The following is a 26057-nucleotide window of genomic DNA, read 5'->3' as shown; positions in this document are numbered from 1 at the left end:
GCGGATTTGGGGCGGCCCGACGCCTGAGTGGTTCACGTCACTCCATCCCGCCAGGAGGGGAGAATCCAGCCCTAGATTTTATTTCTAGGGAATATATAAGAAAAGTAGGGAAGCTATCCTCAATCTGTATCAGACCTTGATTAGAGTGAGTGTGATGTGCTGTCCTGGTTGCCATATTATGAAAAGGATACAGAAGCACTGGAGAGTGTGCAGAGGAAAATTATACCAGAAATGCATTGGGTGGGATTTACCGGCTGTTCACGCCGGTGCACAGGCTTCCCGATAACGGCAGGATTGGTAGATCCCGTTGGCAGGTCACCTCCCCTGCTGAAAAACATGCGGCGGAGTGTTCGGTAAATCCTGCTCATGGGTGTATATATATGTCACAAAGAAATGATAGGCTGGGTCTCTGCTCTCTTGAAAATAGACGGTTGAGGGTGATCTAATATTATATATTGTTAAGAAATGGGCACGCTGTAATATTTTCCTGATAGTATTTAAACCAGCAAAATGTATTCATATGACAGACAGCAGAATAGTAAGATATTGGGGCAGCACGGTGGTACAGTGGTTAGCATTGCTGCCTACGGCGCTGAGGACCTAGGTTCAAATCCCGGCCCTCGGTCACTGTCCGTGTGGAGTTTGCATATTCTCCCTTGGGTCTGCTTGGGTTTCACCCCCACAAACCAAAGATGTCCAGGGTAGGCGGATTGGCCACGCTAAATTACCCCTTAATTGGAAAAAATAATTAGGTACTCTAAATTTTTTTAAAAAAGAATAGTAAGATACTCATATGTACAGACTCAGAGCCTTTCATGGTGTTTTTTTAGCCTTCTAAAAAATATTAGGGGCGGGATTCTCTGGGCCCCAACCGCATGTTTCTTGGCGGAGCGCTGTTCATTTGCAGCGGAAATCTCTCTTCCCGGTGTTTGTCAATGGGATTCCCCGTTGATGCTACTTCACCCTGCCGGGAAACCTGCTAGCAGGGTGCGCTGCCGGCGGGAAATGTGAATCGCAACCACCGGAAAATTCTGGCCGAGTAATGAGGTAAGGCTTTGGGTTGAATTTTATGTGCCCCTGTGGGCAGGTTGCAGGGGTTACAAAATTGGGCACAACGACATAGGCGCTCCACCCATTGTCCACTTCCTGCTCCCAGCCTCACTGCAATTGTACATGACACAGGGAAGGCAGCGATCTAATAACCTGTACATGGGCCAACTGAGGCCTTTAGGGTTTGTCAGACTGGCTTGAGCGATACCACCCCACCCATAACAACTCACCTCAGTGTCCAGCTCCAGTGTCAATCGCCTTTGTGAACTATATGCAGTCCCAGCAGTGGCCACCTTTTCAGATGGCGCTGCTGGGACCAGAGCGCTGTCGGTCATTTGACTGGTCTGCAGCTCTTGAAGTTGGGGGTACACTCCCCAAAGTCATCTTAAGTCAATAATAGTCAGCCAACAGTTAATGGCTGTGTGGCAGTCTGACAGAGTGGGGGTGGATTCGCCCCCGAAATTTACACCAGTGAGGTGGAGATCTTAACTTAGTGTAAAATCCCAGCCTGTATTTCTGAGTTTTGGTTAGTCTAATGGCTTCTCTATCTAAAGTGCACATTGTTAACCGAATAATCGAATTCATAATTATTTAAAAGGTTTTTTAAAAAATGGCCCAATTACATAAACAAGTCAGCTCATCACCAGGACCATTTTTAATGACCCTGCAAAACCATCACGTACAGGCTATTCTTGAATGTTGTGTCAGCTACACCTGTGACATACATTCAGTCTGCTTTCACACCGCGACTTTGAATAGGTCTCTTCAAAAGTGGTGCTGCTCAATCAGAGGAAAGTTTGCCAGTTATATATCACCAGCTTCATGCCAAATTAAAACTCCATGTTGAAACTTTTGTTAGCATGACAGGGGTCCCAAGAATAGGTCAGAAAGATGGCGGTAACATGCCTCGGCCAATTGTGGGGCAGCTAGCATTTTCCATCGGTCCAACAGCTAATTAATTGTCACTGGGATTCCCGTCCCTTTAAAAGATGAATGGCCATCCCCAAGAGCAGCTGGCAAATTGGAGGGGTGGCAGCTCAGCAGCACCACTGGATGCTGTAGCCACTGGTGACACTGTCCAACAGAGAGGATGTCCTGGAAGCATGCTTCCCTTCCAATCAGGCAAGTGAAGCCTGAGAGCGCTGGGGGCAGGCCTTGACGATGGTGGTGGTAAGGGATGGCGGGTATGGTGGAAGGATTGCTGATGGCTCGGGGGAGAACTTTCCACATAGGTGCCCGCTGTGAGCTAAAGAGTGTCCAATTAAGTGGACCCCCAATTCAAGGTTCATCAGGTGGTCTCCCATGCAGTAGGCTCCCCTACTGTTGCTGAAATGCCAACGGCATTTCTGGATCAAATATTACAGTACATACAAGGGAAAACTGTTCAAAATTGATAAAGTTCAACAAATGCAGCCTTGATCTGACTGTGAAATGCAAAAGAATGGCCTGGGCCGAGTTCAATGAAAATGGCAAAAATGCAGAGACAGCCAGTTCTGTTGGTTAAAAGGAAATCTCTATTACGGCAACGGGGAGGGGGGTCCGTTGTTTGGAATGGATCACTCCACTTGAAAGGTTAATGAGAATGTTTTCTGCTGGCTGGGTGCACAGTGTGATTTTGTAGTTGTTTCCTGCTTTGGTTTTGCGAGAGATTTGGCAAACCTAATTCCAGTTAGGGTCAATTAAAATATTCCAAAGTGGACATCAAAACTCGCATTTAAAAGGCACATTAATGGAGAAGGATATTACTAAATGACAAAGAGAGGAAAAGCGCTGTCACATATTCAGGAAGAGATGACTCCGAGAGCTTGGTTGAAAGCAGGACTTTTGCAAAGGCTTTCAAAGAGGGAGAAAAAAAGAAGCAGAAGGTATCAGAGAATGTTTTCCTGAGAATTCAGCCAAGGTGGCTCCGCTACAAAATGGTGGATAAGAAGACAAACTGCAGTCAGAGGATTAAAGGGCATTGAGTGGGTGTAAGGAGGTTACAGAGAGCAAGGCCATAGGAGATTTTAAATACAATGCACTCGGTGACAGTGAGCTCAAGGAGATTTTTCTCTATTAACACAAATCTAAATTTACACTCCTGTCCAGACAAAATTTAATTAGAATTCCATTAGCACCAGACATCACCTAGGATAATAAGATTTTGCGAATAAGATGGGCAGCATTCTGTAGTTTTGGGAAATAGTAGCAATCAACGGAGATGACCAACTTACAGAAACTAGCTTCCAACAGCCAGACTGATGTAATATTCCAGGATATCTACATGAACTGAATTGGTTTGGAAACAGGTCAAAGTATAACAAACATTGAAAGCTACCCAATCTTGTTATTTTGTCTTTCCACGAGCAAAGGGTTCTCATATTGTACCGACGTGGAGAGGTGATACTTGATTATCGACATGAGTGTGGGGCCTTCCATGAATTTGAAGAGTTTTGCACAGGCTTCAGTAGAAAACCTGCCTCAGAAGAAAACCTGCAGAGAGGTGGAGGGAGGAAGGGGTTCACTTGCACCCACTACCCAATAGGGCAAGAATTGCAAGCCACTGAAGAATAAAAATAAATAGAAACAAATGACACACATAAACACACGCACAAAACACAATATCATTATTTAAAGTAACAAACTTGAAAAAACAGTACCACTTTTGGGAAGTTCTGTACTAGCAGAAATATTAAGAGTTATTCTGAATATTGATTTGTGGCATCAAAGAATGCCCTCTGTGACAACAGCAGTTTGAAAATTTAAGCACTCTTTGTTTTTGCAGCAGTTGAACAGTTAGCCATTCGGTCATGAGCCCTGCTCACTTCCTTTACCAACTATGTAACCATAGATTCACATTCTTTGTGAGGCTGATATCAATGTAATATTGCACAGTGGCAGAAGCAGGACTATCCTTTGGATAGCACGAAGGTGATCCCACACCCATGAGCTCTTTATTAAAAGTAGTGGGTGATACGTAACAGGTGAAAGCCAATGCAGCGAGAAAGGGAAATGGAAATAAATAACTTTAAAATATCAACTAATCCAACAGTAATTGATAATTGGTCAGCTAAATCAGCTGCTGTTGTACCACCATTTGAAGGAAGTCCAATACACAGAGAAAGTATAGCTTTCAACTGATTTCATGTCTTGTTATCCCAGGAGATTTCTGTAGTTGCCTTCCAGCAGACATTTTATCACAGAGCATATCAGTTTGAGAGAGGAACATTGGTTCTGATCACAGATCAGAGCCGAGTAATGCAGAACCACATCATAATTCATCTCGAGAGGCTGTGTCGATGGGGGATTGGGGCTGCAGTGCCTCAGTATTCTGAGCTTCTGCCCCGATCTCTCCCTGCTCCTTCGTTTTTCTCGATAACTTGCGGTTCCAGTCCGTTCGTATGTCAACATTGTCCCAGATTATAGAGGTTTCGGTATCACTCACGTAGCCTGGTTCTCCAGTGTAATGCGTAGGGTAAATCAGCAGTGGTTCCACCAAAAAGGCTGTCAAATCACGAGGTTCGTAGAATATCTTATAATCTTCTCTGTTAAAAGATGTAATGAATGATTAACAAAATTACGCTTGATGTGCTGCAGTTCCCATGACTGACTACCATAAAACTACCTCGTGGATCTAATGACCAGTACAGGCTTGGAGGGCTGAAGGGCCTGTTCCTGTGCTGTATTGTTCTTTGTTGGAACCTCACCAATGTTAGAAAAAGCCTTTTAAACTCTTTGCCAAATTGCTGCCCGGACTATTGAGTTTAACAGAATAAACTTCATACAAGAAATGCATAATGGGAACGCATTTGAGGGTATCTTAAGTCTCTGTTCAAACAATGAAGTACTTTTGAAGTGATTGTTTTAATGTTGAAATCATGGCAGCTAAATTGTACAGATCAAGCAGCACGCTCATGTAATATGTTTTTTTCAGTATTTGAGAAACACATATTGGCCAGCACATCAAAACTTTCCTGCCCTTTTTCAACTACTGCTGAAAAATCTCTTGCGCCCACACGAGATGTGACACACGAGAGACACAGCAGCCATTTATGGACAGCAAGGTCTAACAAACATTGGCTAATTCATGGCTGAAATTCATCGGTGCCGCTGAAAATTAATTCAGTTTGGGCTGGAACACCAAGGCGGGGATTCTCCGACCCCCCGCCGGGTCGGAGAATCCCCGGGGGGAAGCCGCGAATCCCACCCTGCTGCCCTGACCCTATTCTCCGGCGCCTTTTCGGGGGCCGGCGGGATTCCCACCACGCCGGCCCCCCACCGATACTCTGGGCCCCGGCCGTCCAGTTTTGGCCAGTCCCACCGACTTAATTAATCACCTCACGCACGGCGGGACCTGGCAGGTAAGTGTGCTGGGGCGGTCCTGGGGGGTGGGGGGCAGAGAATCCAATCCCGGGGGGGGGGGGTCCCGACGGTGGTCTGGCCCGCGATCGGGGTCTACTGATCCTGTAGGAGGGCTGTTTCCATGGGGGCCTTCTTTCCTCCGCGCCGGACCCCTGTCGGGCTCTGCCATATTGCCCGGGGGCCTGCGGGGAGAAGAGAACCCCCGCGCATGTGTGGAAATACACAGGCTGGTCTGCACATGTGCAAACTCGCGCTGGCCCTTTGGTGCTGCATGTTCAAGTTCAATCTATTTTATGGTCTTTGTGAACACTACGCTAACCATCCTGAGTTTCGCAACACAAAGAGCACCACATCCCTGAGCCAGAAGCTCTGGGTTTGCATCCCACTCCAGGTCTTAATGGTGTTCATAATGTGGCCAAACACAAAATCCTTCCAATATGCCTATGGCAGGTGCAAGAGCGGGAGAGTATCCTGGTCAAGCCATGTTTTATGTGGAGTGATGCTCCTCAAGCTACAGCCTCTGGTGTCAGGCTGTTGGCCTGTTCAGCTGGTCAGTGCAGGAAGATGATTCGCCGTTCGAGGCGCCATTTTTAGAGGCAGCACCGATCCTTCGATAACCCCCTCTGCTCCCCAACCTTGGCCCCCGAAACCCCCCCCCCCCCCCCCCCCATTGCCCCAACTTACCTCAAGCTCCCACCTCACCCCAATTCTTAAGGGAGGAGAGCCTCGGGGCTGATCACTGGCACCCAGGCACTACAAGCCCGGCACTCTGGAGGTGCCCCTGCATACCTGCCTGTTGCAGAGTGCTCCAGTGGCAGTGCCAAGGTGCCAGGAGCCAGGGTGCCACCCTGCTCAGAGCGAGATCCAGATTGCAACGTCTCTTAAGATCTCATTAGAGATCTTTGTGTGCAAATGGAATTTGGGATCTGTTTGGGAGAAGTACATGTCATAATATACACACAAGTCTATGATAGTGCACAGACAGGCAGTGATTGACACACAGGATGACCAATGAACACACAGAACACAGTAGCCAATCACCAGACAGGACACGACCACTATAAAGCCAGAGGGCACTAGTTTTCCCGCTCTCTTGGGACCCAGCCTCTGAGACAGTCAGAGCCCGTGAGCAACAACTAGAACAAACACCATGTGGTAGTGAGATAGTCTGGTCAGGTTAGCCTCAGGTATCCAGTCAAGTCAGCATATTGTCAACCCACAGTTAAAGTATGTGTGACAGTTAAGAGTTCAATAAAATCAAATTGCATTTCTTCAAGCGTTGGAAGCCTGTCTCTCTCACTGCTGCAGTAAACACAGTCCTCGCAGACCCAGCTTACCAACACATCATGGTATCAGTGTGTCATGCTCGAATTTGATGGACCTACCTTGAGATAGTCTGCCTTTGACCACCGATCAGCCATCCAGTAACATGGACAGCGTCCGCCCTCCCCCGCAGCTCCACATCGCCGGCAACCTCGGTGCAAACTGGAAGATTTTCAAGCAAAAGTTCCAGCTGTATCTTGAAGCCACCGACCTCGAAGCCACATCGGATGGCAGGAAGATTGCTCTCTTCCTCTCTACAGCCGGGGACCGTGCTATCCACATCTTGAACTCCCTCACCTTTGCTGCAGGCGAGGACAAGACAAAGTTTAAAACAGTCCTGCTGAAGTTCTACAACCATTGTGACATCGAAGTCAACGAGAGCTTTGAACGCTATGTGTTCCAGCAGAGGCTTCAGGGTAAGGATGAACCTTTTCAGTCCTTCTTAACCCATCTCCGTATCCTCGCGCAGTCCTGCAACTACGGCTCCACTTCCGACTCAATGATCCGCGACCAGATCATTTTCGGGGTCCACTCCAATCCCCTTCGCCAGCAGCTCCTTAAAGTTAAGCAGCTCACCCTTACCATCGTCATCGAGACCTGTGTCCTACACGAGCACGCTAACAACCGGTACTCCCATATCAAGGCGGCAGAGATGGCACGGCAAGGCCCCCACGATGCGGAATGGGTGCAGGCCGTAAAACAGCTCCAGGGCCTGAGTCTAGATGAGGGCGGCCATTTCATGCGCTTTTCCCGGGCTCCTGTACATTCGCGCCACAACCAAGCGGACGGCGAGGCCAACGACCGAACTGGGCAGGTGCACACATTGTTCAACTGCACCGCGCATGTGCGGTGGCGCACGGAGGGTCCTGACGTCGGCGCCATGACGTGCAACAACTGTGGCTCCGCCAATTTAAAGCGGCAATGTCCAGAAATCTCGATGCTGTCTCCAGTGTGGCAAGCTTGGCCACAACGCAGCCCTGTGCAGATCTGCTCAACTGCCCAACACAGCGATCCCAGCTGCAGCGCAGCAACATCCGGTCAGTACAGCAACCCGTTGCAGACTCCGACTCTGACATGGTTCCATATCCCAACACCGAAAGCCTCACATCCCCATTCCGGGTGGGCATCATCACCAAGCATACGATGCTTTCAACCAAGAAGATGAAACAACTCCCAGTGATGAGCATTGATCCGGACGACGAGTGGTGTGCCACCCTTACAGTCAACAAGGCTCGCATACGCTTCAGGCTGGACACCGGCGCTTCAGCGAACCTCATTTCAAAGTCTGACCTTGACACCATCTGCGTCAAGCCAAGCATTCTTCCACCGGCCTGCCATTGCTGCCAGTGGCTCATGCCAGCTTGTGGTATCCCATCGCTCTTCACGAAAGCAACCCTGCGTTTTGAAATTGTAGGAACCAACAGAGCTTCCTTGCTCGTTGCTCAGGCCTGCAAAATCTTGAATCTTGTTTAGCGGGTTCACACCATGTCGTCCGTTGAGGCAACGACTTCGCCAGATGTCAATTTCCAAACCCAATTAGATATCATAGTACAATACCACAGCACCTTCGAAGGTATGGGCACACTCCCCTACCAATACAAGATACTTCTGAAACCGAATGCCACACCTGTGGTTCATGCACCGCGTCGGGTGCCGGCACCCCTTAAAGACCGCCTCAAGCATCAGCTGCAAGACCTCCAGGACTAGGGCATCATTTCTAAGGTCACAGAACCCACGGACTGGGTTAGATCCATGGTTTGTGTCAAAAAACCGTCAGGGGAACTTCACATTTGTATCGACCCCAAAGATTTGAACCATAACATCATGAGGGAACACTACCCTATACGTAAACGAGAAGAGCTCACCAGCGAAATGGCTCACGCCAAGTTTTTCATGAAGCTGGATGCCTCCAAAGCGTTTTGGCAAAGACAGCTGGACGCGTCCAGTCGAACGCTGTGCACATTTAACACCCCGTTCGGTCGTTACTGTTACAAACGGATGACCTTTGGCATCATCTCTGCCTTGGAGGTGTTCCAACGAATAATGGAGCAAATGATGGAGGGCATCGAGGGGGTGCGATTGTACATCGATGATATCATTGTTTGGCCCACAACTCCTCAGGAGCACACCGATCGCCTCAAACGAATGTTCCATAGGATCCACGAGCATGGCCTCCGACTCAATGGAGCCAAATGCTCGTTCGATCAGGCAGAAATAAAGTTTCTTGGCGACCATATTTTGCATGTCGGTGTGCAGCCAGATGCAGACAAGGTGTCGGCAATCAACGCCATGAAGACCCCGGAGGACAAGAAGGCGGTCCTCCGCTTCCTAGGGATGGTCAACTTCCTTGGGAATCATAGAATTTACAGTGCAGAAGGAGGCCATTCAGCCCATCGAGTCTGCACCGGCTCTTGGAAAGAGCTCCTTACCCAAGGTCAACAACTCCACCCTATCCCCATAACCCAGTCACCCCACCCAACACTAAGGGCAATTTTGGATACTAAGGGCAATTTATCATGGCCAATCCACCTAACCTGCACATCTTTGGACTGTGGGAGGAAACCGGAGCACCCGGAGGAAACCCACGCACACACGGGGAGGATATGCAGACTCCGCACAGACAGTGACCCATGCCGAAATCGAACCTGGGACCCTGGAGCTGTGAAGCGATTGTGCTATCCACAATGCTACCATGCTGCTCCTTATCCCCAACCTTGCATCACACACCACAACTCTCCGCCATCTTGTTAAAACAACTACGGACTTCCAGTGGCTCCCAGCTCATGAGCAAGAGTGGCATGAACTCAGGACGAAACTCACCTGGCATTTTCGACCCCGCCAAGGAGACGAAGATCTCCACCAACGCGAGCCAGGCTGGCATTGGGGCAGTACTCCTCCAGCGGGACGAATCATCCTCCTGGGCCCCAGTCGCATATGCATCTAGAGCCATGACACCTACTGAGCAGCGATATGCTCAGATTGAAAAAGAATGCCTGGGCCTCCTCACAGGGATTGACAAATTCCATGATTACGTGTATGGACTCCCCAAATTCACGGTCGAGACGGACCACAGGCCATTGGTTCACATCATCCAAAAAGACCTCAATGATATAACGCTACGGCTACAACGTATCCTCCTCAAACTCCGCCGCTACAATTTTGACCTGGTCTACACCCCGGGCAAGGAGCTCATTGTGACTGACGCACTCTCTCGATCCATCACCACGCCGTGTGAGCAGTCGGACTTTGTCTGTCAGATAGACACTCAAGTGAAGTTTTGTGCATCCAACTTTCCGGCCACTGATGAAAGGGTTGTGCAGATTCATCAGGAGATGGCCAGGGATCCTTTACTCCAGCGGGTCATGCGACATCTCACGGATGGTTGGCAAAAGGGGCAGTGCCCACAGTTCTATAATGCAAAGGACGATCTAGCGGTAGTGGACTGCATACTAATGAAACTGGACAGGATAGTAATCCCACAGAGCATGCGAGATCTGGTCCTCGGCCAAATCCACCAGGGTTACCTGTGGGTCGGAAAGTGTCGCCGTCGAGCCCGAGAGGCAGTATATTGGCTAGGCATCAGTCAGGATATCGCCAACAAGGTCCTCAATTGCCCAACGTGCTAAAGGTTCCAGCCGGCTCAGCCGAAAGAGACTCTGCAGCCACATGAACTGGTGTCCTCCCCATGGTCCAAAGTTGGTATTGACCTCATTCATGCAAAGGGGCGAGACTATGTCCTCCTCGTGGACAACTTTTCTAACTACCCCGAGGTGGTCAGACTGACTGACCTCACATCAGCAACAGTCATCAAGGCATGCAAAGAGACCTTTGCCCGTCATGGCATTCCACTTACGGTCATGATTGACAATGGCCCGCGCTTCTTCAGCCAAGAGTGGACAGATTTTGCCCAGCAGTACAATTTTACGCACGTCACTTCAGGCCCCCACTACCCCAGTCGAATGGGAAGGCTGAAAAGGGGGTCCACATTGTTAAAAGACTGTTGTGCAAAGCTGCTGACTCGGGTTCGGATTTTAACCTGGCGCTGTTAGCCTACAGGGCGACTCCTTTGTCCGCTGGCCTGTCCCCAGCACAGCTGCTAATGAACCGCACACTGCGGACGACGGTGCCGGCCATCCACATCCCGGACCTTGACAATTTTCCGGTCCTGCAGAGAATGCAACAGTCTCGGGCCCAATGCAAGTCGGCGTACGACGCCCACGCCACAGATCTCCCTGCTCTGGTCCCTGCTGACCGGGTTCGTGTTCAGCTACCTAACGGTGGCTGGTCTTCCACAGCTGTGGTGGTTAAGCAAGTGGCCCCAAGATTGTTCCTCGTTCACATGCATGATGGCTCCTTTCTTTGGTGTAAAAGGCAGGCACTGCGGCTACTTCCACGCTCACCACCTGAATGTGATGTCCCGACTCGCATGCTGGTTCCTGAGGACGCGCCCTTCCACGGGGCCACTGATCTGCCAATTCTTTTACCGACCTCCACATTGGAGGCAGTTCTGCCGTTCCAGTGCAGGCGACCCCTGACCCACCCTTGAGGCGGTCAACCAGAATTCGTCGCCCGCCAGAGACTGAATTTATAGACTGAATGTTGCATTACCTTGTGATTCGTTTACACATCTGCACATATTGTTTCTTCCTAATTTGTTATCTGCCCTCTATCTGCACTAGACACCTTCCCATGTAAATACATTCACATACTTTGTATATAGTCAGGCTCCTACAAAAACACACACTATTTATTGACCTATACACATTTTTTTAAAATAAAATAAAAGCGGGGGGGGGGGGGGGGGGGGGGGGATGTCATGATATACACACAAGTATATGATGGAGCACAGACAGGAGTGATTGACACACAGGATGACCAATGAACACAGCAGCCAATCACCAGACAGGACACGACCACTATAAAGCCAGAGAGCACTAGGTTTCCCGCTCTCTTGGGACCCAGCCTCTGAGACAGTCAGAGCCCATGAACAACTAGAACAAACACCATGTGGTAGTAAGATAGTCTGGTCAGGTTAGCCTCAGGTCTCCAGTCAAGTCTGGGGCTGGTTTAGCACAGAACTAAATCGCTGGCTTTGAAAGCAGACCAAGGCAGGCCAGCAGTACGGTTCGATTCCCTCCCCGAACAGGTGCCGGAATGTGGCGACTAGGGGCTTTTCACAGTAACTTCATTTGAAGCCTACTTGTGATAATAAGCAATTTTCATTTCATTTCAAGTCAGCATAGTGTCAACCCACAGTTAAAGTATGTATGATAGTTAAGAGTTCAATAAAATGGAGTTGCATTTCTTCAAGTGTTGGAAGCCTGTTTCTCACTGCTGCAGTAAACGCAGTCCTCACAGACCCAGCTTACCCAACACATCAGTACATAGAATATACAGTGCAGAAGGAGGCCATTTGGCCCATCGAGTCTGCACCGACCCACTTAAGCCCTCACTTCCACCCTATCCTCGTAACCCAATAACCCCTCCTAACCTTTTTGGTCACTAAGGGCAATTTATCATGGCCAATCCACCTAACCTGCATGTCTTTGTACTGTGGGAGGAAACCGGAGGAAACCCATGCAGACACGGGGAGAACATGCAGTCTCCGCACAGACAGTGACCCAGCAGGGAATCGAACCTGGGACTCCGGCGCTGTGAAGCCACAGTGCTATCCACTTGTGCTACCGTGCTGCCCTGTGCCAGCATGCTGCACTATTTAAATTGCCTGGGAGTTTTGACACCCTCGTTAAAATGAACTTGCCATCACTTCTGACAGAAAGGAAAGCTGACGATTGGCAGTAACAAAACTCCATGGCCGGGATGGTGGTATGGTCGTGAGCATAGCTGCTTTCCTAGAAGTTAATCCGGGTTCGATTCCTGGTCATTGCACTAGGGGTGGCACAGTGATTAGTACTGCTGACTCACAGCGCCAGGGACCTGGGTTAGATTCTGACCTTGGATGACTGTCTGTGTGGAGTTTGCACATTCTCCCTGTGTCTGCGATGATTTCCTCCGGGTGCTCCGGTTTCCTGCCACAGTCCAAACATGTGCAGGTTAGGTGGATTGGCTATGCTACATTTCCCCTAGGCGGCGTTACTGGGATAGGGTGGCAAATTGGGCCTTGATAGGGTGCTCTTTTGGAGGGTCGGTGCATACTCGATGGGTGAATGTCCTCCTTCTGCACTGTAGGATTCTATGATGTTTTTCTGGCTTCCTCTGCGACGTGTATTCATGCGACCGAGGGGGCACACCATAGGCTGCCGGCGTAATCTTCAGGCCTCGGCAATGTCTACGCCGTTTGTATGACTCGCCTGCCCAGTCACCGAGGAACCCATCATGGTGGGGTCACCGTAGGCTGGACCAGAAAATCCCACTAGCGGGAAGGGCCAGAAAAATCACACTATTATATTCTCAGGAGTCCCAAGAAGGTTTAACAACAAAGGTTTATTTAACCAAACAAAAGTAACAGCCAGAATGCGGCATACAGCACACAAGTCCCAGCTGGGACTATTGATCATACCGGTTCCAATCTTGGCTTTTGCTAATACAATATTGGGAAGACGGTGGGCTGACCAGGCCAATGTAGGATGCTCCCTTTTATTTCCCTCTTTTTCGTAGAGGGTATAGGCTTTATGACAGCTCACTCCAAGGCCCCAATAACCAATCAGAGGCTATGTGCACTTCAGAGAGGGGACAGGTACCACGGAAGCCATAAGGCTGCTTCAAGGGAGTTCACCTTGTCCCAATTGATGAAACTCGAGTTGCAGATTGTTGGTACGAAATGAAATGTGACAAGGCGGATGTTTGTCTCAATTTCTTTCATTTCTTTTTCCAACTGGAGGATTTAGATTCAGGGAGAAAAATACGAGCAAACAAGATGTGCAGATCATGAATTTGCTATCAGAGATATAGGGAGGAATTTTCCAAACATTGCACAGAGTGGTGGGTGTGTGCACTGGGGAGGGGACCAATGCTCGGACCAGGCAATGTTACGTTTGGATGTCTGGGGTACAGGGTGTAGGAGGATCCGACAAGCAGGGCACCCCGCTGCGGCCGGTGCTGTGTGGGCAGGGTGTGCTGGGGGGTGGTGGGGGGGGGGGGGGGGGGGGGGGGGTGGAGGAGCAATGGGGGTCTTGAAGGTTCCGGGGTGGAAGATACCACTGGTTGTTAGTCTCTCACCCTCTCTAATTCCTTACAGATATTACACGGTATGAACGATATCTTGGACCCCGGGGAAGCTGCCCTCGTGGTGCTGCTGGCAGGCCAGGCGACCAGATGCCAGAGGAGGCAGCGGCAGCAGTGTCGACAGAGACTCAAGGCGACGGCCCATGTAGAGGGCCCCACCCCACGCCCTGCAGACCAGCCGCCCAACAGGCCCGGGATGGACCTGGAGGGGGAGGCCCGAGATGGCCTAAGGTGTACAGGCTTTGTTGGTCTATCCAAATGATGATGGAAAGGATGTACCGCAAGACGCTCCGTCTCAACAAGGGGATGGTGCGGCACCTGTGGAGGAGGATATCCACTCTCAGTTGCCATCAAGGTCACCACAGCCCTGTACCTCAATGCCTCAGGAGTATTCCAGGGCTTGATCAGGGCTTGTGTGGCACTTCTCAAGCTACATCCCACAAGTGATCCACGAGGTCACGGATGCCCTGGTTTCCCGGGCAGCAAACTACATAAACTTTAACATGGACCAAGCCACAACAGCAGTGAGTGAGGGCGGCTAGCGAGCACGGTCCCGGTGAATCAACTGGTGGGACCATCATTTGCAGCGTGAATCCCATGAGGCCTTGTTGAGCGGACCAATTAACATTTTATAACAGTAACGGCCACGCCGGGCCGAGTGTTGGGAAGCTTGTGACAGTTCCTGCTCACTATCGCTCCTAATGTTTTGGTAAAATCATGTACTCAGAGATCATTTAAAGGGTGACCTGATTTGAAAGTTAAAGGCTCCCCTCAGGACATCGGGACCCACAGCAGACAAGCGGAACACCCCCAACCCTCCCCCCATCACTCAATGGTCGGGCCACCACCTCCCCCAACCCCCACCCCCTCCAACATAGGCATCAGGTTGACCTAACCGACCCCACCCCCCATCATCACTGGAATTGGAGCACTTCCCTAATCTAAGTGTCAACTCCCCCTCCGCCATGTGGGTACAACTCCTCCCACCATAATTGGGTTCCTGGAAGTGCCCACCTGGCACTGCCAGGGGATTGTGTTAGGGGGTTGTGCCAGGGCACTGCCTGGCCCTGTCCCTCACTACCGAGGAGCTATACTCACCTCTGAGCCCCCAGCTTGGTCAGCATGATTGACTTCCTTTTTTGGAAACCAGTAGTGATTCCCGCCGGCCTTGTCATACCAGCAGGGGTGGGGGGTGCGTGGCGGTGGGGGGGGGGAGGGGAGAGCGTGGAAAATCTGACAACCCTGGACATGAATCTGACAACCATTTCTCAAAGTGGGACCTTGTCGCCGGAAATACCTTAATGCCCTCTTGCAAGTTAGCACCCATAACGAGTTTGCGTCCATGGCAAACGGCCCCCAAAATGTCGTCCGTAATGTAATATTGCTTTGGGACATCCTGAAATACTTTGGAATACCTGAAGCACTTTTTGAAGTGCAGTCACTGTCGTAATGTAGGAAATGCACTAGCTAACTTGGGCATAGCAAGATCCAAATGCTGCAATGGGATAATGACCAGAGCATCTGTTTCTCGTGAATACCGATTGAGGGATAAATATTGGCCGGGACGGTACCCCTTCTTTTTTTTTCAAAATACATTTTTTATGTTAGTGATTAATTAAGCAATGAATTAAGAGCTATTACATCGATCCAAATAACATATAAAATAAATGTGAGTTGATGCATAAAGCAATTACATACACCAAGCATCCAAACAAGGCAAAAGGATTCAGGGGTATGGAATAATATTCAAATGAACAATGCAGGTTTTGAAAATCATCAGAAGTTGAACCAACGGGGTTCACTTCTGGAGGAATGGAATTGGAAAACAAAGACATCGGACGAGATCGACCGACCACATTGCGCTGGCCGCTGGATGCGGGGTGAAGCCTGCCGCCGGCTGCCCGGCAGCCACTATGCCTCGCGGATCTGTCCATGGGATGAGAGGCGCTGAGATCAGGAGCCCTCCACAATGGGCAGGACCAAGTCGCGCTCATGTAAGTAGGCTTTAAACTTACTAAGGCCTATCGCCCGCCATTTACCGGCCTCCCGGCATCTAACAGCCTCCCCAGGGAGTCCCCAGCAAGGCATTGTTCAGCACAGGTCCAGAAACATGGACCAGGCAAATGGCACCTGGGGGAACTTCCAGCCTATCAGAGGCCCTGATTGGTAAGGGGTAGGACAGGTTGCTCCCTGGCCCTCCCCTGGAATATGAGCAGTTTGGCACTGCCAAGCTGGCAGGAGCACTGCCGGGCAGTGCAAGGGTGCCTTGGCAGCACTGCCAAGGGCAGGCAGGTAGGGCAGGTAGGCGGGGCCTCTGGGAGGTTGGGGGGGGGGGGGGGGGTGAAGGGTGGTGGTCGTGGAAGGTGGCGGGGCTCCCAAGGACCGGTTATCATAGAATTAACAGTGCAGAAGGAGGCCATTCGGCCCATCGAGTCTGCACCGGCTCTTGGAAAGAGCACCCTACCCAAGGTCAACAACTCCACCCTATCCCCATAACCCAGTAACCCCACCCAACACTAAGGGCAATTTATCATGGCCAATCCACCTAACCTGCAGATCTTTGGACTGTGGGAGGAAACCGGAGCACCTGGAGGAAACCCACGCACACACAGGAAGGATGTGCAGACTCCGCACAGACAGTGACCCAAGCCGGAATCGAACCTGGGACACTGGAGCTGTGAAGCGATTGTGCTATCCACAATGCTACCATGCTGCCCCTTATCCCCAACCTTGCATCACACACCACAACTCTCCGCCATCTTGTTAAAACAACTACGGACTTCCAGTGGCTCCCAGCTCATGAGCGAGAGTGGCGTGAGCTCAGGACAAAACTCACCTGGCATTTTCGACCCCGCCAAGGAGACGAAGATCTCCACCAACGCGATATCATATCAATGTTGTACAGAACCTTGGCTGGGGCACAGGAAATAGTGACATAAGGTACAAAAAAGGTAATACAAATCTGCTGGCAAATTGTGAGGTAATAACCATCAGGAAAGACTGCAGATTGGGGAGGGAGATGGGTGCGGGCGGGGAGGGGGGTGGGCGACGATGATAACTGATACTGAGCTCTTTAAAAATTGCGAAAGGGTTTGATAAGATAAATGCAGCCAAGGTGTTTCCACTTTTGGGAAGGTTAAAACTGGGGAACATAAATAACATAAATATAAGATGGTCACTGATGAATCCAGTGTGGAACTTGGAAGAAACCTCCTCACCCAGTGGGTGGTTTGAATGTAAAAGTTGCTGTCACGTGGAATTGTTGAAGTGAATCACATTGATGTATTGAAGGGGAAACTAGATAAGTAGATTGCGGAGAACGCAGTAGAAGGATATGTTGATGGGGTTAAATTAACTAGAGCAAGAGGAGGTTTATGTGGAGCATTGACCTGCTGTGCTGAATGGCCTGTTATTGCACGAGAAAGTTCTCAAGAGTATTTATCCTGGACCAATTTCACTTGTTTTATGAAAATGCCTGATTTTCTTATAAATTAGTGTTGACTACCCTGAAAATTTGCACTATAACAGCCTGAGTGCCTGTAAGATGCCTTAGGATCAGAGACTCAGCCCATTGCAGTTTATATGGTTGGGAACATTTTCGGGCTGACTCCATGGTTAGACACCTCTGGAAAGGAGCAGCGATCATGGAGAACACTGTTCAAGGATTGTGAGCCTGCAGCCCATTATTTTCCGTCCACTGGGAAAACTGTGATTTCCAGCCTTTGACTTGTTGTAAACACCACTCTTAAAATCAGCACTTTGTCTTCCTTCCTTTACCCTGGAAGCCAGTGATTTCTGTGAGGCTGCGGTAGCAGAGCTTATAGGGGTCCTCTCCTATCTCTCCTCAATTGGTCATTCTTCCCTTCTGAACATGGACAATGAGCACTACGTCCGATCTAATTCTTACCCAGCACAAACAATCTCACCCTTCCAGTAATTGACTGCTCGCTAGCTGTCAGAAAACAGGAGCCATGGCTGATTTTGCACTTCCTTAGAATGAGGATGATGAGGCCAACTTTAAGCTTCCTGTTTGACCCAAGTTGAGATCATGTGACCCCTTACAAGTCAACACTGAATTCTGGAGCTTGCCGAATGTAAGTGACTTTGGGGCCACACCATGTGCTGGTGTTTTCTTGCTCAGCCATTAGTGTTGACACACTGGTCTATTTTAGAATATGAGCTAGGGCCACAGGAACATATTTGGATGATCAGCCATGATCATTATGAATGGTGGAGCAGGCTCAAAGGGCCAGATGGCATAATCCTGCACCTATTTCCTGTGTTTCACTGAAAAGGATTTAGCCCCTTGAGCCTGTTCTGCCATCCATTGAGATCTTGGACAATATGTAGCCCAACACCATCAACTCGCCTGGCTTCTATAATCCTTAGTATTCTTGTGCAATAAGAATTTGTCCATCTTAGTTTTGAAGTTTCCAATTGACCTCCAGTCTCATGAGTTCCAGATTTCCTCTTACCCTGAAGGTGTGACATAGAATCCCTACAGTGCAAAAGGAGGCCATTCGGCCCATTGCGTCTGCACCAACTCTCCAAAAGAGCACCCTACCCATGCCCTATTCCTGTAACCCCACCTAACCTTTGGACACTATGGGGCAATTTAGTTTGGCCAATCTACCTAACCTGCACATCTTTGGACTGTGGGATGAAACCGGAGCACCCAATGGAACCCACGCAGACACGTGGAGAACATGCAAATTCTACACAATGTGGGATGAAACCGGAGCTTTATTTACCAGCTGTCTTGTCAAGGTCAATTTGAGATAGCAACAAAGATGTAGAAATTCTTTCTGATGGCACCCTTTCCCCCCCTCAGTGAATGGAGCAATTCACTGTCAAACAGTGAGATTGATGGCAAGTTAACTTACCTGGTGTGAACAATCAGTCAATAATTGATTGGTAGGTCAAATATTTTAGATTCAGGCCTCCCCAATGAAAATACAGTCACCAAATATTATTAAGGACTTCTACCCATCAGGAAATAACCCTACTATGGAAATTGGCAGATAAATCCATCTCTAATACTATTTTTCTCAATAAGAAGTTAACCTGCAGGTTAATCTCCACATCATGACTATTTTTCTCGATAGATGGTACTTACGGTAAAAGGCTAATATGCACTCTGCTGTCCTCTTCATTGCTGAATGCCATAATTCGCCTCCCCCACCCCTCTGCCCAGGCTTATGACAGGTACTTACACTGGATGTTTATTGTACATGATGGGTAGAAATTCATCCACTGGCAACATCTTCCCAAGGGGTTCAGCTGCCACCAGGTTTTTGGCCCCTTGCTGAGATATGAGGTAGGCCAATGTCCAGTAGGAATAATCTGCTTCTACCAGGTTCATAATGCCAGGCACAGGCTTTTCCGGATGGTCCACTTGCATCCGCTTCCGGCCAACGTAGCTGAAGTGAAAACAGTAACGGAAGATGCAATGTCTTTGTGGGAAAGGAGCAGACTGACAAACATTTAAAGTGATTTTTAAAAGAAGGAAATGCGATGTGAGAAAAAAACTTTTCACTCAACGAGCGGTTAGGGTCTGGGATGCACAGCCTGGAAGTGCGGTGGAGGCAGGTTCAATCGAGGCATTCAGGAGGGCTTTAGATGATTATTTAAATAGAAACAACATGCAAGGGTATGGAGAAAAGGCAGGGGAATGGTGCTGCGTCATCATGGCCGTTTGGAGAGCTTGGCAGACATGATTGGCCGATGGCCTCCTTCGGCGCTGTAACAATTCTGTGATACAGATTAAATATAGTCCTGCATTTAGTCCAGATCCGAAACTCAGTGCGGTGCTTATGTTACTGAATGTTAACATAAAATTATTTCTGAGGGGTAATTGGACAAAATCTACAGGATGGTTGACATAACAAAACAATAGCAGCAATACTAAGTTAAAGAAATACTCAAGGCCAAGACTTAATGTTGAGTATTTATCAAGATCACTTGCTTAGTCTCGATAAAGACTGGTCTTCATATTATTTGAGGTTGGCTAATGATCTATCAAATTGCAGTGCTCAGCTATGACTTGCACTTTTCCAAACTAACTCTCATTATTTGAATCTTGAGAATGACAAAGTCATAGAACATACAGTGCAGAAGGTGGCCATTCGGCTCATCGAGTCTGCACCGACCCACTTAAACCTTCCCTTCCACCCTATCCCCTTAATCCAATTATCCCTCCTAACCTTTTGGTCACTATGGGCAATTTATCATGGCGAATCCACCTAACCTGCATGTCTTTGGACTGTGGAGGAAGCCGGAGCACCCGGAGGAAACCCACGCAGACACAGGAAGAACGTGCAGACTCCGCACAGACAGGGCCCAGCAGGGAATCGAACCTGGGACCCTGGCGCTGTGAAGCCACAGTGCTATCCATTTGTGCTGCTGTGCTGCCCCGTGCTGCGACATGAAGATCACAGTTCTTAATCAGAAAGTAAAACGTAATTTAATTTCACTCCACAAGGTCAGGATGTTAGACGAATTTTTCCAGACAGTGCCATCGTCAACCAATCTCAGGGCAGATATAATATGGCAGAATGCGAAGTAAAGCACCGGATTACGTCCATCCTAAAATTAGAGGAGCAACATCCTGCACCATCCTGGAGTCCCACTGAGCGATATTCCCAATTCAGTGCTGATTTAAGAAGGAAGTTTCCCACTGTGAGCACATTCCCTTTGGAGCTAAACTGGGACTGCTCACGCTGACTTTCCATCATACCATTATAGTCAGCAGCAGGGCAGAGCTTATTCCCAGTAGCCTCGGCTTGTTTGGAATCAACAGTCAGAGCTAATTAACCACTCTGACCTGCCGCATCAGATATCCCGCAGAGGTTGAAGGTTTTTTTTTTAAATTTAAGTTCGGAAGAGACATTTAAAAAAAACAAATATTCAAATAAAAGGCCATATGCAAGGGCATTTCTTAAAATTACAAAAGCATAACGATTGATGCTAAGTGCCCATGTCAATCCTGCCAAGTTGTACAATAAAGGCCTTTAAAAATCTTCTTCATTATTATTTTTGGAGCAGCCTCAGCGGTCCTCTTAAGAATTCCTGGTGTTCTACATCCAATAATACTGGGCAGAGCATCATTCCATGCACATCTGCCCACTGGTATTAGAAAATTGTGCCGGATCCTATAAATAGCACAGACATGCTGTAGCAAGCAGGTGCACTGGCTATTTTAAGGCCCTTGAGACAATCAGGCTGAGTGAGTAGGCCTCAGTGTAGCCTGAGATTGAGCCCAGTAATTTGAATCGCTATTTGGGAACTGTGGGTACTTCGAAAATAGTGCCTTGCGTACATGTTCTGGGTCACTGATAAGCCCATTATATTTGAGGTTGCCCGTTACGAAGAGTCTGATACAGAAGGTGTGCCCAGTCTAAAGCTGCAAGTTTGTACTGATGCATGCAGCCAGCAATTGAAAAATAATTGAGAATCATTCTTCACAAGCAGATGGTGTGTGCTGAACATTTTGCAAGAAACAAAATATCTTAGTAAACTCGACTGGATTATTTAAACCACACACACACACACCACACACACACGTGCGCACGTGCATCCAGACCAGAACCCAATGGATGAATAGATGAGATTTCTGCAGTACCCACTCATTCTATTACAGAGTTCATCCTGGTCCACAGTCCCATTTTATCTTTTACTTCATCCAGATCAAGTGTTCCTTCCTTGCAAATGCCAAGGATTGCAAACTTCAACAACTCTGAGATAGCAATGCTCTTTCTGATCTTCTTCTGATCCAAACCAACCTTGCAATGATTGATTCCCCCATGCCCTTCACTCTATCACATACTGTTATATATTGTTGTATTGTCTGTAACTATAGAGCTAGGAACTCATTAGCAGGGAGCTAATTGTATGTATAAGTGTTCCCAGGGGCCACATTGCACTGCTGCACCAGAGGCTCATGTGAAGTATAACAGAACCAGTTCAATCCAGTTCTTCAATCGTACCAGACAGCATAGCAAAATTAAACTTAGAGTTTCAGATCCTTATAGCCTTATGGTGTAATTATTAGCAACATCTGGGAACCAAAAGACAATGAGAACATATACCACAGCCGTTTTACTTAATTTTTTCTCCTCCTCCCTATCCCGTTCCTAGCTCTGTACTTACTTAAAAGCTCTTACTTAAAAGCTCTCCACATCAAACTTAAAAACTGTTAGGTTTCCAACATCTTCTCATTCTGATCAAAAGTCATTGACCTGAAATACATTGTTTGTCCCTCCACTAATGCTGCCTGCACTGCTGTCTGGGTTTTACAGCATTTTCTTCTTTGTGCATCAGGAGATAGCTGTTCTAGCCAAACTGCGACATGTAGCCAGCACATTGGTTAGTGTGTTCCGTCATTACAGGTTCTGAGGAAATCTAATTTAGAAAACTGTGGTAAAAAGAGAAGTCCTGCAATGTTGAATCTGAGGTTTTGAATCAGTTGCTATATGTTGAGACTCACATTAGGTCCCAGTCCAGCTGGTTCTCCTCGATATCGTCCATGAGCTTCGTTATTCTTCTTCGAAAATGTGGCTGAAACCTATTGTCATCTTCTAAGACGAGGGCCTTCTTTAGTCCTCGGTCAATGACCTGAAATATAACAGGCAGAACATTCAAAACCGTTTTGTTGCACAGATGAGGCCTTAAGTATGGAAGATTAAAGGCAGATCGAATTGAGGTGTTTAAGATAGCTCAAGGATTTGATAGGAGAGATCGAAAGAAACTATTTCATCTGATAGGAGAATCCTCGGGGAGGAGGTGTGTGGAGCGTGCAACTCGGATTGGGGGATTAGAGGTCGGGTTGGGGGTTCAGACCTTGGGGGTGAGGTTGACAGTGGGGTGGTTTGAACCTCAGGGTTGGTGGGTCCTTGGGGGATGGGGGGGGGGGGGGGGCGATTCCAGGGATGTGGGGTAGTCTTGTACTGTCTGTGTCTTTACAATAATTCCCCAGAAGTTAGAAGAGGTTTTAATGTGTCTGACCTTTTCTGTGTACTTATCTGAGGTTTGTGATTTAAATTACATTTTTGGATGGTTCGCAGTGCTGCGCAATTGTCCAGGGGAAGTTTGCATTTTTGGACAATTGCCATGAAAACCCTTAGTTGGCAACCTCTGAAGAGGTCCCACCTCCTCCCCTCACAAATCCGATGCTGGGGAGCTCCGAAGTTGCAGCATAGAATTGTCATAGCGCAGAATGAGGCCATTCGGTTCTTCAAGCTTGTGCTAGCTCCCTACAAGAACAGTTCACCCAGCCCCACAACAGGACTCCTTGTAATCCTGAAAATTATCTTTCTTCAGATAATTATTTGATTCCCTTTTGACAACCATGATTGACATTTATTTATTTGAAATCCTTTATAAGGATCAAACTTTAAATTGTTATTAGTCAACCCCTGCTGTGGTTAGTTGCAGTTCCTTTAACTCAGCCTAGATGGCAGTCTCTTCTTTTTTATATAGTACCAATTCCCAGTTATTTTAATGACAGAGGGTAGTAAAAGAGGGGAAAAGGAGGGGTATACGGGGGAGGAGGGAAAAGGGAGAGACCGGGGGCAGGGCGTACACAGGGAGAGAGAGACCGGGGAGGGGGGATGCAGGGAAGGAGGGACAAAAGAGGCTAGAAAAGGAACAGGGCTACAATGTGCCACAACCAAGGGCTCGAAACAAGGAACTGCTGCAAGCACCCACCCAGTACGGTCTCTGGGCGAAGGGAGACCCCAGAGTGCAGGGGACTACCTGCGTGGCGGACACACAGTGGACGGCCATGGCGGGTGCCCCTGGGACAAGGGGAAACCCCAGAGCGCAGAGACCCGACCGCATGGAGAGAGCAGCGACAGCGGCCATCCTGGATGGCCCCCTAACAAAGGGAAACCCCGGAGGGCAGGGGCGCGTCCACCAGATAAGTATGGTTAATCCCACAGGAGCGAGGGGGCAGAAGCCCCCCACCAGGATAGTCTCCTGGAACATAAGAGGACTCAACGGCCCAGTGAAGAGATCCAGAGTCCTCACCTGTAGAAGTGGATTTCATTTGGAACTTCGCTGATAGGGTTAATATAACAGTTCTGAAAAGCTCTGTGAAAGAGATGTCAACAGGTCAAGGGATGAAATAAAGGGAGTGTGTCTGACCGGCATCTGTGAAAGCAAAGATGTCAGAAGGTTATGGGATGGAATATAGGGAGTGTGACTTTGGTACTAATTAATGTTCTGACCCCATCTGTGAAAGCAGAGAGGTCAAAAAGTCAAAGAATGGAATGAATGGGAACCGTTACTTTATTGCAGAGATAACGTAATTAAGCTCGTTTGACCAGTTGGAACAAATAAACATTGAAATGTAAGAGGGACTGTCTTTGGAGTGAGTTGAGCCATATGGCCATGGGATACAAAAACCTTTGTATTAATATTGATAGTGACTTGTGCTAATGATTATGTCAAAAATAACCTCCCGACCTCGAAGAATAATTCCATATATGTACATGTTCTGGATCCTTGCCAAATCATTGGTGTATCTAGGAATTTAAGGGGACCACCTCTAAGCTGTAATTGTATAAAGAGACAGTCCATATTTTGGACTTTGGCACTTCTCGAAGGTGGTTACCCGACTGCTTAGAGATTTGTCCCGGCCGTAAATAAACGAATATTCGTTACTGACGTGTTCGAGTGTTTTACTTCTGGACTGACGATCAGATACGTGAAAGCGCAATTCACATTTGGTGGCCCGTACGGGGATCTCCAGAGGGGTCTGCGCAACTAACCGGCGTAATTGACTGAGCTCGTTCAAAGTAGAGGACGAATTTGGCCCCCAACGTGAGTAAAAATTTCTTTTCCACCTTGGTATTCGCCTACTACTAGTTTGATCGTTGCTCAGCCTTGCCGTTGGTTTGTCGAGAAGCCTCTGCGAGATCCAGGTCAGTCCAGCGAACCCGTTTTAAAGAGGGTAAGTGAGTGAACCCTGTGGTTATCGTCTCTAGGGGCAGCCTGGGACTGCCGCCGTGATTCCAGGCAGCGTTCGCTGGAGTTACGGGCGGGGTTGCCAGGACTGCTAGGGGCAGCCTGAGGAGCCGCCGTGATTCCAGGCAGCGTTCGCTGGAGTTACGGGCGGGGTTCTCAGGATTGCTAGGGGACGGTTAACGGGCTGTGGGCAGCCTGGGACTGCCGCCGTGATTCCAGGCAGCGTTCGCTGGAGTTACGGGCGGGGTTGCCAGGACTGCTAGGGGCAACCTGAGGAGCCGCCGTGATTCCAGGCAGCGTTCGCTGGAGTTACGGGCGGGGTTCTCAGGATTGCTAGGGGACGGTTAACGGGCTGTGGGCTCCGGACGGGACTGCCGCCGTGATTCCAGGCAGCGTTCTCTGGAAGTTACGGGCGGGGTTCTCGGAGCCTATCCCCCGGTATAACCCATACTTTCACCGAAGAATTTTACCTACTTACCCCTTAATAGCATTGGTGTCCTGGGTCCTGTGTTATTAAGGAAGTAAAGTAAGCTAATAACCACTTAAAATCTGGTCTTCCTGAGTTGTATTAGCTGTTTAAACTTGGCTGCTTTCCTTGTCTTTCTCCAGCAGGCTGCGTCTCTCTCTCTCTCTCTCTCTCTCTCTCTCTCTCTCTCCTGTTGCTGTTGCAGAGTGCTGCTGCTTCTGCTCCCTGGGTTTATATTCTCTTTCGAAGAGTTATTAAGTTTTAACGACTGTATTGTATATGGGCTTGTTTCACTTTGATAGTTTAAAAGTATCTTTGATGTAAACATCTTACTACAACTAATTATTCATTTCAGGCATATCGTCTCCTCACAGATTTGATTTAAAAAATTGCTTTCGTTTTAATAGTTAACTTTTATTTCTGCGATTACAAATTGTTTAATTTTCCAATTGTCCCCAGTTCATAACTTTGCCTTTGATTTTGACTTAAATGATGTTTCTCGTAGCCAGGTCATCTCCAATTTTCTTTTAATTAACTTGATGTTCGAAGAATTTTACCCCTGAAATTGACACTAAATTCGACTGAGCATCTTCCATTCTTTCCAGCTGTTTACTAAGAGAGTTTATTTCAATTAAGGTGTGAAACTTTGCTCTTAGCTGTATGCTAAAATTTAACTTGGTTGTGACTTGACAGACTTGCCTGTTTTAAACATTCGTCACTTAATGCA

At 48.3% G+C, this 26057-nt stretch overlaps 1 protein-coding gene across 1 annotated transcript in view; it reads right to left on the bottom strand.

Annotated features, from left to right (window-relative positions):
- Positions 1–4157: 4157 nt before the first annotated feature.
- Positions 4158–26057, bottom strand: part of LOC119964898 (procollagen galactosyltransferase 2-like) — a 212485-nt gene continuing 190585 nt past the window's right edge. Inside the window, exons 8-10 of the mRNA XM_038794991.1 lie at positions 22385–22512; positions 19113–19319; positions 4158–4574 (exon numbers count right to left, since the gene is read on the bottom strand). Of these exons, the coding sequence (XP_038650919.1) occupies positions 4301–4574; positions 19113–19319; positions 22385–22512 (609 nt within the window). The 3' untranslated portion in view covers positions 4158–4300. The remainder of the gene's footprint in view (positions 4575–19112; positions 19320–22384; positions 22513–26057) is intronic.

The sequence above is a fragment of the Scyliorhinus canicula genome, chromosome 4, assembly GCF_902713615.1.
Source record: "Scyliorhinus canicula chromosome 4, sScyCan1.1, whole genome shotgun sequence".
Classification (NCBI taxonomy): Eukaryota; Metazoa; Chordata; class Chondrichthyes; order Carcharhiniformes; family Scyliorhinidae; genus Scyliorhinus; species Scyliorhinus canicula.
The sequence above is the reverse complement of the archived record's forward strand: the minus strand, read 5'-3'. Positions and strand labels throughout refer to the sequence as shown.